The sequence below is a fragment of the Nelumbo lutea genome, chromosome 7 (assembly GCF_056320005.1).
Source record: "Nelumbo lutea isolate HS-2025 chromosome 7, American lotus-T2T, whole genome shotgun sequence".
Lineage (NCBI taxonomy): Eukaryota > Viridiplantae > Streptophyta > Magnoliopsida > Proteales > Nelumbonaceae > Nelumbo > Nelumbo lutea.
The window spans coordinates 12647706-12659534 of NC_142690.1; the positions used below are offsets into that span (position 1 = coordinate 12647706).

The 11829-nt window shown below is 37.4% G+C and overlaps 1 protein-coding gene across 3 annotated transcripts; it reads left to right on the forward strand.

Moving 5' to 3' along the window:
• The first annotated feature begins 4003 nt into the window (after positions 1 to 4003).
• On the forward strand, positions 4004 to 9956 carry LOC148845155 (E3 ubiquitin-protein ligase DIS1). 3 transcript variants are annotated; one of them, XM_088953965.1, is made up of 4 exons: positions 4004 to 4937; positions 6916 to 7148; positions 8704 to 9090; positions 9398 to 9956. In XM_088953965.1, exons 2-4 carry the CDS (start codon positions 6939 to 6941, stop codon positions 9716 to 9718), a joined length of 918 nt encoding a protein of 305 aa, XP_088810091.1. In that variant the 5' UTR covers positions 4004 to 4937; positions 6916 to 6938; the 3' UTR covers positions 9719 to 9956. The 3 variants fall into 3 exon arrangements, with proteins under 3 accessions (XP_088810091.1, XP_088810090.1, XP_088810092.1); XM_088953964.1 differs by having other exon boundaries at positions 4019 to 4937; positions 6910 to 7148; XM_088953966.1 differs by having other exon boundaries at positions 4670 to 4937; positions 6850 to 7148.
• The last annotated feature ends 1873 nt before the right edge of the window (positions 9957 to 11829 follow it).

Sequence of the window (11829 nt, forward strand, 5' to 3'; positions counted from 1 at the left end):
GAGTGGCACTGTATCCTAGAAAAATACATTGTTGAGACCGAAATTCAAATTTATGACGATTGTATGGCCATAGTAATGAATAACATGTACACCCAAAAGTCATGATAAAGTTGTAGTCTGGAGGTCGGTGGAATAACAATTCATATGGAGATCGACATTGGAGGACAGATGGGGATAGTCTGTTGATCAAGTATATGGTAGTTTATGCAGCATCAGTCCATAAGGAAAACGGGAGAGAGGACGAGGCCAGTAGAGATAGCGTAGATTCAATAATATGCATGTGTTTCCGTTCAACTATCCCATTTTGTTCATGAGTGTGTGGGTATGCCAGTCGATGTGAAATACCTTCAGAATCTAGGAACAGAGAGAGTGTGTGAAACTCCTCTCCCCAAACTGAAAGCTTTTGATTTTAGTAGCAAACAATAGCTCCACATGTCGTTTAAAATGCAAAAAGGCAACTTCAGATTTCTTAACAAGAGGATACAACCAAGTAAATTTGGAATAATCATCAATGAAAATGACATAATACCGGAAGCCTTTATTAGATAAAGGTGGGGTTGGTTCCCACACATCTAAATAAATAAGATCTAATGGTTGCATTGAACAAAATGAAGAAACTGGAAGATGTTGCCTATGAGTTTTATCCTTGTGACATGATTGACATATTGTCTTACTAATACGCCCCACACATGGTAAACCAAACTTAGAAATAACGTGACTCACTACATTGAATGTAGCATGACCTAGTCATTGATGCTATCCTGAGAAGGTTGTGTGCTTTCCAACAAAGGAAGTTGCTTTATTGTTGACTTGAGTATCTCCCGGAAACTAGTAAAGGCCATCTTTACTAGTTCCTCTAGGTAGGACTCTCCCCGTATAATCCTTCACAAGAAAGAAGTCCCATTGAAACTCAAAATAAATATCATTGTCCTTAGTGAATTTACTTAGAGAAATTAAATTCTTTGTGATTTGAAGCACATGATAAATATTATGTAAAGCAAAAGTATGATGATTAAGTTACAAGGATGATGATCCCAAATGTAAAATCCTCAAACCTAATCCAATATCAACAGTAACTTGATCTTGTCCCGTGTAGTTTGATCAATTCAGCAAATATTCTATATCTAGAGTGAGATGATATGTGGCACCTAAGTCCAGGTACCATGTGGAATCAGGTTCTGACCCCATACTCGTATTATATGTTGTTGGACCTGGTGGACTCTATTGTTCGCCTTGATATGCTAAATCATATCGTCTTCGACAGGTGAGTGCTCTATGTCCAAGCTTGCTGCAAACCTGACATATGATTAGTGAAAATTTTCTTTTGCCTCATCCACCATTGTTACCTCTTCCACTGGGGAACTGATTTGGATATCCCCTTTGGTTGTGACCTCCACAACCCCTGCCATTGTAAGAAGAGTATCCACCACGTTCACAGTGTTTTTGGAGTTCCAATTATTCTTATTTTTCCCCTGTGTAGTTAGATTTGCTAAAGGGGGAGAATTATCATAGATACATTGGTTGTGTTGTTCCAACCAAGCTTCATAATTTAACAACAACCCCATTACATCATTAATGGTAAGTCTATCAAAATCAAGCCTATTAGTAATCACAGTAACTATGGATTCATACTCAGGTCCCAATCCAGAAATAATATAAAGAATAATATCATCCTTGCCTACAGGTTCAAAGATTGTGGCCAAACCGTCAGTTATTTCCTTGGCTTTCTTGACATATTTAGTTATGGACTGAGACCCCTTCTTGATGCTCTATAATTGTCATTTTAGATGGGGCACTCTCGATCTAGATATAGTAGAATAAGTTGTAGAGGGTGCTTTCCATACCTCGACTGAAGTGGTCAGTCCAATTATTTCTGTCACCACACTTTTAGTGAGTGATGAAATAATCCATAGGTCCATCTGAGTAAAGAGTGTGACATTGCACTTTGCAGCCATGGGAAAGGTCATTGACTGTCAGGTAGTATTTGATCATTATGAGTTGAGAGGTTAAGTGTAAGAGACCATTAAGGATTAATTACCTAATGGACTTTATCTGACTTAAGTCCATTATCCTTGGGCCTTCATATAATGGCTGAATTCAATGATCATTTAAGTGTAAATGTTGGGCCCATATTGAACCCATAGTGATGTGCTCAGGGGTTTAGTGCATTTAGTAGTGAATTCGACCAAGTCTTTTCACAGAAGTTGGGTTGAACTCATGTGAACTTATGTGAGGTCATTGTGGGGTCTCACACCATAGAAATCAGGCCTAAGTTGGTCATGCAACACCCTTGGGTCGTAAGCCTTATAGATGATGGGCCTAAGGCACATAATTAATATGATTAATTAAGTTGTTGTCCTGTGACATGGGGCAAATCTGGGTATAGAGCACCTAATCTTATAAGAAGATAAGGTATATCTCTAATTAGAGTTTGAATCTAATTTAGATTTGGATTATATTAGGAGATAGCTCCATAAGAGATTATAAAAGAGGAGGGGGTGGACTAGTCCAAGACAACTTCATATTTTTATAGTTTTTTGTTCTCTCTACACCCTTTTGTCTTCCAGTTTTTTCCCAATTCGACATCAGCTATCAAGGGCTGGTAGAGATAAGTTTTCTTTTGATTTTTTCAAAAAAAAATTCAAAGGAATTTCAAGCTTAACTTCCTTAGTTTGATCGAAGTAGTTTGGTTGTAGTTTTGTTGAAAACTGTGTTGCTGAATCAACTTCACCTATATACTACGCTATTTTCAGTAGAGGCTGGTTTTAGGACTAATTTGGGCGTGAACTTTCCACATTGGGATCTGCGTTTATGGTACGTGTATCAGGTATACATCTCCCTCTTTGTTTAGTTTCAAATCTAGCCCAGTTCAATGCAAAGATTGATCCGAAAAAATATAGTTTTTCAAAACATAGGGAATTCAATTCCTAGAAGATTTAGGAAATTTTTGAAATTTCGCCCAACCATCTAATATGGTTTGACTATCCATATGATGGATCCTAACCCTTCCAACAAAAGGTTCGAAAGGGAATCTTGGTTTGACGAAAGGGTAAACAAAGAGATCTTAGGTTGAAATTTCAAGTTTAGGTAGTTTAGGAGGTCTTGGGTCTAATGGTGATGTTCATGGGTTTTTAGGCGCTTCAAAGGGATTATAATGGTTTATTTGGGTGTTTGAGGTAAATTAGGGGTTTTGACAACAAACCGAACAAAAATCGGGTGTTGATAGTAGGGCTTCTAAAGATATTGGTCTCTTGGATCATTTGGTGGGGTTTGATTGGTCTATAAATGGTATGATCAAGGGCATACAAGAAATGGATATCTTGACCAATGAGATAGCCTATATTGAAATCTTAGTCTGATGAAGGGTTAAATGAGTGATATTTGTGATGAAAAATTGTGGTAAGGTGTTTATAGGTATAAGGGGTTCTTTAAAAGCCCATTAACTCTATTTTACAATTTAGTTAGAAAATCCCATGCACCACACAGTACCTAGCATATAAATTCTATTATGCAGAAAAACATGGTATGGAAAGAGTTTTGACTAATCAAAACTCAGCCATGAATTTTGATAAATAACACCTGATTGCTAAGTTGATTGGTAAGAGGTTTTTCAGAATATATATATATATATATATTTGTATATAAAAAATTGAAAAATAAAAAACTGAACCGATACTGATAATCTGAACCTAAAAAATCCAGTTAATCTATTAAAAAAGTCACAGTTAACAAAGTTAAATGTTATAAAAATAAAAATCCGAAAAATCAAAGCAATTTTGGGTATTTTTCAAAGATCAAGGACCGGTTCAGTTTCAAATGTGAGCCCAATGTTTGGTTAATAGAATCGTGAACACTCCTACAGTCCCTTTCATATTATCTATTTTTTGTTCTATTCTCTATTTTTTTAAATCCTTAAGATAAATTCCTTTAGTATAAATAAAAATTAAGAAGTTTGATATTTATTTGATTATCTTAACTCATAACTAATTAAAAACCTCCTCTTGGGGAGTAAATTCCCAAGTACAAGTTATTGGCGAACATCCCCCAAATGAGCAATGTTGTTGAGAAGTGAAGCTTTCTATTATTTTAAACATCTTAATTTCCCAACCAGTCACTTGCAGATTCGAAATTGAGCATCCCGAGACCAAAAAACTCTTAAACTGATCCTTTTGAAACCTATTTTAACCTTTTTTTTTTCAAATTATCTTTGTGACTCTGTCTACTTGCAATTGCAGATTTGAAATTGTACCATCCGAAGACTTCTGTTGACCTGCCGGTGCAAATGAAATCGCCATTGTCGTGGACTTCGGACTTCCCCAATTTAAAATTCAAAATCGGACAACGCCCTCATTTTCTTAAACGTTTGCCCAACCCAACATCAACAACGAGAGGACTTCAACCCAGGCACTCAGAACAGAGACCCTGAAAAGGCTGAGACGGTGGCCAATACAATATTTAATGGCTTTCACAGTTCACACTTGGCAGTATTTTCCGGGCCCTGTTCCTGACCCCATCTCTCTGCACTGCTTCCAGATCACCAACTTGTTTTTTGGCGCTTCTTTCATTTGATTTCGTCTTCACATCTCTCTCTATCTCCCAAATTCAAACAACCCATCTCCGTACGCGTTCAATTTTACCCTATTTATTATCTATCAGATTCTTTCTTTTAGAATGACGAGAAGAGAGAGAGAGGGGGGTGGAGGGAGACATCAGACCTCGCGTCCACGGCTCCCTTTTGGGTATTCCCAAGAGGTCGCTGTCATTTACGCTCCCTTTCTCACCTCCCTCACTGGCTTTAATTCGAATTTTCTCTCCTGATCGGAGCCTTGCTTGGGAAGTGACTATTTAGACAATTGTTTACCAACGAATTCCCTCTTACGGCTATGGTGGTTCTTGGCTCATGGGCTTCTGAGTTCTGATCAAGACGGTTCATCAAGGTAATGTGCAAAAGAATCTGATCTTTTCCCTTATTCTGTTGGGATTTGATTCTTTTTTTGATCGGTCGATTGGATTTATTTCTTTGGACGGTTGTTTTGTTTCTCTGAACTACTTTTTTTTTTTCGGGCTAAAGATCTAACTTTTTTATTGTTTTTTCAAATGATCCTTTTGGGATCTGTTGGTTTTTTCTCCCTGGTTTGAATGCATATGTGTATATGTTGTTTTCTCTGAGTTCGTATCAAATGTGAATGGCTCTGTTCATGATTTTGCTGATAATTGGGTTGCTTTGATGTTTGCCATCAAGGGCTTTTGCCAATAGACAGGGGGTTTGGACCCTCTTTAGACTACTTGGTTTGATGTGCTCAAGGAATTGTTTTGATGATTCGTATCTATTTCCATGGATATTTGTCATGCTCTGACATTGCCGGGAAGAAAGAAAACTGAAAAGGAAAGAAAGAAAGGAAACCTCTGGATCGCGATCTAGCAAAGAAAAATAGATGTTGTGTTACCTTTTCCTATCGATGTTAATAACAAGCTCTGGCATTTCCAAGTAAAATGTAAAATAAAACAACTAATGTTCTGAATCAAGATCTAGTAAGAGGTATAGATGTTGAGTTCTTTAACGAGGAACAGTGGATGGGAGATAACCATGATTTGTCTAATTAGCTTTCATTTCTATACAGGATCTTGTAATGTCAATGCTGTGGCTTTGGGTTTTACTGGTCACAACGTCAATTCAATTCTGAAAGGAAATGCACTGTGGCTATAGTCTTTTATGTCAACTGCTTTATAAACAATATTTCACCTTCCATACCGGATCCTAGTACCTTTGCATTGCTTAATGAATATTACTAAAATGTGTGAATAACCTTCAAAGCAAATATGCTTTTTCACATGAAAACAGTTTAGGTGAGCACATGATTCAGTTGCACCTAGTGAAGAAAAAAAAAAACCGGCCTTCCTGTTAAGATGTAACCAATGATACATGTTGCTTACAATCAATGTAAAAGGCATCCCATTACTCGCTATGACAATTGATATTGGAGCTTTGATGATTTACAACACTTATTGGAAACTGGGTATAAATATCTCAGAACTAAGGTGAGGTCCTTTTTTTCGTTTTGTTATGGGAAGTGCATGATGTGTTTGCCGTGTATGTGTAAGGGTGAGTATATAGAAAAAAAGGATGGCAGGCTTGGATCCTTTTTTATGCTGGGCTCCTTGCTTGTTTTCTCATTTCCTTTTTCACCCCATTTGTTGGTTTGTGGCTTTTTCAGATAGTTTTAGCAACTAATGTGGGTTCCAGTAGACATGGACTGGAATCAATTGTCAGTTAATTGAAGATTTAAGTTATTTATTATACAAGGAGGTCATAGACATCTAAAATAATCATTGTCGAAGCTTGGAAGGTAGGGGTGCAACTTGGACAAGCCCAGCCCGATCCTAGACTGACCTGATCCAGTCCATAATTTTACTTTTGGCGGCCTGGAAGGGCCTGGATTTTTGGTCTTCAAGCTGGGCCCGGGCCACCCAAAATTTTGGGCTTTTTAATTTTTCAGGTTGGGCCCAGGCCTAGTCCTTAGGTAGCCTGAGCCTGGCGCCTTGGACTGACCTTACCCCAATCCAATTATACACACACACACACATACATATATACATATATAGGTACATGTTTGCATACATACATACATGCATAATTATTGAAAGGTAGATACTTGAACAGATATGGGGAGGTTTTAAGCATTTATAGAAATCTATACTAGTATAATATAAAGCAAATTCAGCTGATTAGCTTTATGCAATCCCTTGTTTTGTTTTAGTTTCTAATTGGAATTTTACCCACTCATCTCTATGCATTCTCTAATCTCTACCATGCATATAATTATTCTTACAAAAGTTTTATGTTTGCAGTTGTTATGACTCAATAGAAGAAAAGAACATAAACTGACTTGGTTTGTTCATATTGTTAAGGAGTAGTCAGCTAGCCTTATTGTTTGGCAATGTCATCTGGGAATACCTTTATTGATGATATGAGGGCCAAGTCTGAGGTTGTTGATCCTCCCCAAAATGAAGCTATGCTGGATGTCGGTGAACATGTGAATGATGCTCCACAACATTCTCTAAAACCTAATGGGACAGTTGCTAGCGGCATTCGTGAACTATTGGAGTGTCCAGTATGCTTGAATGCTATGTATCCTCCAATCCATCAGGTGTGGTTTTATCTTGTTCTTAGTAGCTAATAGAACTTTATGCAATGTTGTGACCTCACCAAAATTAGAAAATAAGAAAAGAACTTCAATGTGAGTTTTCATATTTAGTACATGCTTTCCTACGCCTAATCCTAAAATTTGTAATTAGCATGGCTTCACTGAACAGTTTGAATCCTGTCTAAGGTTTTATGCTTTTTTAGATTTTATAGGTAATGAGATTCATTAACCATTGGAAAAGGGAGAAGATACATAAATGATAGAAGAAAGAACACGAAAGAGGGGATGGGTTAGGAGCAAATGTAAAATAAATGTATCCTGTGCTATAAAGGTACCCAAATGGTGAATAAAGATCCAATACCATTAGGACTGAGCCACTCAAAGGACTCCTATCCAACCTGAACTCGCCCCACCTTGCAAGAACCCTAAAGCCTCAGAAATAAACCTGTCAAAAATTTATTCCTGCATTTGTGCCTTGTTGAATTTGATGATGCTGTATCTTCTATTTGTTACTTTAGATCATTTTTGTTGCATCTTCTATGACATATTTAGTTCGTTTGTGCATCTAATAATGTTTTCAGGAATGCCTACTAGTACACAATTATTTGTGGGGCTTCCCTAGTAGGGGTTCAACTTAGGTGGGCTTGGGTTGGGCTTTTCTCAAATTTTGAATGGGCCTGACCCAAAAGCCCAAGCCTGAAGCAGTGTAAATTGCTAACTCGGGCCAACCTGGGTTGCATTCATATTCTCTGGAAGTGTGTGACTGACTGAACTTTAAATGTTAGAACTTATCATAAGTTTCCATTTCTTACAATTTTTACTCTAAAATTTATGTCTTGCCGTTTTCCTTTCACATCAATGGCAATTTAGAGAGGAGGGAGGGAGGAGATAATGGCATTTTTATGACCAATCCAGAGGATCCTCTATAAGGTGGATTATCTTGATTGTTACATCATCATTTTAAAAGCAGCACTGCCGATAGTCAAAAAATCCTGATAATTGTGATTATGAATTCTTGAATTTAGTCTGTTAAAAAAGAAATCTCTCTCTCTCTTGTTGTTTTGTAGTGCATATATTTCTAATCTCTTTATACTTATAATCCATTTTATAGGGTTATTGACCATGCCTTTTTCAAACAATACTTGGCTAATCTCTTCAAGAGCTTTGAATCCCACTGTATCATCTTTCATTGTCTAGCCACCATATGGTTAAGGACTCATGGTCACTTTACCGAAGTTTTTCTACTAAAAAATCTACTTGTGTCTAGTATCATTACCAGATGGCTTTCGGTTGGTTCTTAGTAATTATTAGAGGCTATTGTGATGCTTATTATAGTCTTTCTTGTGTATTATTTCTTTTTCATCATTAAATTTGTCTTGACTGTTAAAAATGCATGAAGCCTTTTAGTCCAATCATTCATTATTGATAATATTCATAAACAAAAGTGATATATTGCATTTGGCGGTTTAGGCTTCACTTAAAACATCCTTTAGCTTAGAATTTAGATTAAACCTATTTGATGTATCCTTTATTTATCATTTGATCTTGTTATTTGCAGTGTTCAAATGGCCACACATTATGTTCTGGTTGCAAGCCTAGGGTGCACAACCGGTGCCCCACTTGCAGGCATGAACTTGGCAACATAAGATGTCTTGCATTGGAGAAGGTGGCAGCTTCACTTGAACTTCCATGCAAATATCATGATTTTGGGTGTGTGGGCATATACCCATATTACAGCAAGCTAAAACATGAATCTCAGTGTGCATTCAGACCCTATAACTGTCCCTATGCTGGTTCAGAGTGCACTGTTATTGGTGATATCCCTTCTCTGGTGGCCCATCTGAAAGATGATCACAAAGTAGACATGCACAATGGAAGTACTTTCAACCATCGCTATGTTAAATCAAATCCACATGAGGTTGAGAATGCCACATGGATGTTAACGGTAATGCCTACTTCTGTTGTTGTTAGTCATATCATTTAAGTTTTTCTTTTCTTTTTAATAAATGGTTTTGCACTCTTACTTTGTTAAATGGAGAATGGTCTTCTGGTTCTGGGTAGTTATCCAGCATTATGTTGAAAAATGCCCATTTTCTAGTCATATATGGGTTAAAATCATTCATATGCTTTGGAACTGAGAAAATTTTCTCGTGGAGGGGGTGATATTTGGCTCTACATGTAAATGACCTAGAGCCATGTTAAATCGATAGTATTGTTATTGACTGTTTGTAGGCATGTTTTGGTATGTGTAGGTTTTCAGTTGCTTTGGACAGTACTTCTGTCTGCATTTTGAGGCCTTCCAGTTGGGGATGGCACCTGTGTATATAGCATTTTTGCGGTTTATGGGCGATGATAATGAAGCCAAAAACTACAACTACAGTCTAGAGGTGGGAGGAAATGGTAGGAAAATGATTTGGCAAGGAGTCCCCAGAAGTATAAGGGACAGTCATAGGAAGGTGCGTGATAGTTTTGATGGTCTCATCATCCAACGTAATATGGCTCTTTTCTTCTCAGGTGGAGACAGGAAGGAATTGAAACTAAGGGTAACTGGGAGGATCTGGAAGGAACAGTGAGGATCTCTCTTTTAACTCTTTTCCCCTTCCCAATCTTGATTTTGTCTTCCGAGTAGTCCTTTGATAGTTCTTTGTCTTCTGTTCATGTATTTCTTGGATAGTAGAAGGCAAGCTCTCTTTGCTTCACCTTGCATCAAATACATGAGAGGAAAGACCATCATCTATGTATTGGAAATCATGTATAAATTTATTTCAGAGGTATTATGTGCACCCTGCATATATGCATGCCATTTCTCTACATCATCATCTTTTTTTTTTTTTTGGTTTTTGAAGAATATGCGTCAGCTAAGCCCCGTGCATTGAGAACATCTCCCATGCATAACACCATCTAAGGGCGTGAAATGTTTTCCATGTATGGTTGCGGTCTCATGTGGGTAGATGTGGACAGAGTTTGACGTGGGTAGGATATCCAAGCTCTGCTTTCAAGTATCAAGGGAGAGTTCACATTTCCACCCCACAAACGCCCCACAACACATCCCCGTGTATTGTGAACTTCTCCCGATGATGACATCATTGGAATTAAGACTATCATCAGGAGATGTTCACAATACACGGGGATGTGCTGTGGGGCGGAGATGTGATCTCATCAAGGTGCCCTGTGTCAGGGTCATGCCATGATTACCCAGATCGGTGGTCATCTGATATGGGTTTGCATATTGCACTGCAGTTCATAATTAATTATTGAAAGAACTGGATTGGTTAGGAGCAAGCTTCAAAATATTGATATGTCCGATATGCCAGTAGAGGCGTATCAGGCAGTATGTTTTTTTTTTTTTTTTTAAATCTGGTTCATAGGGGTCGGTTTAAGGTCCATTTGCCCCCCGAACCGATCAAAACCCTGATACACCCTCTGTAGGGTATATCGGGAAGTTCTTGATACGTATCGATATTTTGAACCTTGGTTAGGATATATTGGATTTCGTCCTCATAAGACTCTTCTCACAGTGCTTTGCAACTGTGCATAGGGAATATCTCCCCATGAAAGTAAACACAACTATGGAGATGTTCTCGATGCATGGATGTAAAAGGATGTGGGGACAATCTGAGAATGGTTCTGTGATGATTGAATATGAACTCTGTTGTAACTTGGATATTTTACCCACAAAATGTTCCCACATCTCTACCAACAAAACACCATGGCTGTGTGTTGGAACATCTCCTTAACAAAAAGGGAGATATTCCCAATGTGCAATTATAATGTCCCATGAGTAGAGATGTAGGCTCAGTTCGGAAAGAGTACAAATACAAATATGTACAGTATAAATACATACAAAATATAATGTTTTGCAGTTTACATATTTGCATTTGTATTCTTTCCAAACTAAGCCATAGGAAGTAGGAACAATTTGTGGGTAGCAGATCCGAGCTTGTCTGTTTCACCCACGTGAGAATTTGTTGTCAAATAGGAATCGACCCAAGAGGGCAATTTTTTTTTTGAAAGATAAAATAACTATATTAGAAAGAAAGAATATTTACAAAGTCTTCAACCCTAGGGATCCCAATAGGATAATCATTTAAGACAAAAAACGATCGGGAGTGAGTTTTCGCCATCTAGGATACCTTATGGGTAGGATAGTTAAAGCTTCTATTTACATGACAAAATCTAACATTAACAGAGTTCAAAATTAAAGTCCTGGTTCTAGACAAAAGCCATTGATAGGACCAAAGGAGATCAACATTCTTCTTTAAGGCCTTCACCATTTGTTGAGCATCTGAACATATATATATTTCTTCGTGATTCCAATTTTGAAGCTCCATTAAAGCCTACATAACCGCAGACAATTCATCTTGATCAATAGAGGTAGCTTGGTTAGTCCGGTCTCCAATAATCTCTGCATCAGTAAAGATAATTAAATCAGTAGCATTAGATATAAAGAGCTGCATTCTATGATTCTAGGAGAAAATATTAGATACTGTAGGTTCATTCCAGAAATCCATGGTTTGTTGAACTGTTTGGTTAATAATATTGATGATTGTTTGTGAAAAAAATTGTCTATTCCTAAAACATTTCTCATTTTGAGCATACCAAATATAATATCCGGCAATAGCTATCCACCCTAATATTCTTAGAAAGAGTTGATTACCAGAGAGGGAAAATCGGAAAAGATATG

What these genes read in the sequence shown, in the direction of transcription:
- LOC148845155 (XM_088953965.1), top strand. Translation starts at nt 6,939, where the DNA reads ATGTCATCTGGGAATACCTTTATTGATGATATGAGGGCCAAGTCTGAG. An exon ending in TGTATCCTCCAATCCATCAG is followed by an intron (nt 7,149 to 8,703) that starts GTGTGGTTTTAT and finishes TGTTATTTGCAG; the next exon opens with TGTTCAAATGGCCACACATT. An exon ending in ATGCCACATGGATGTTAACG is followed by an intron (nt 9,091 to 9,397) that starts GTAATGCCTACT and finishes TGGTATGTGTAG; the next exon opens with GTTTTCAGTTGCTTTGGACA.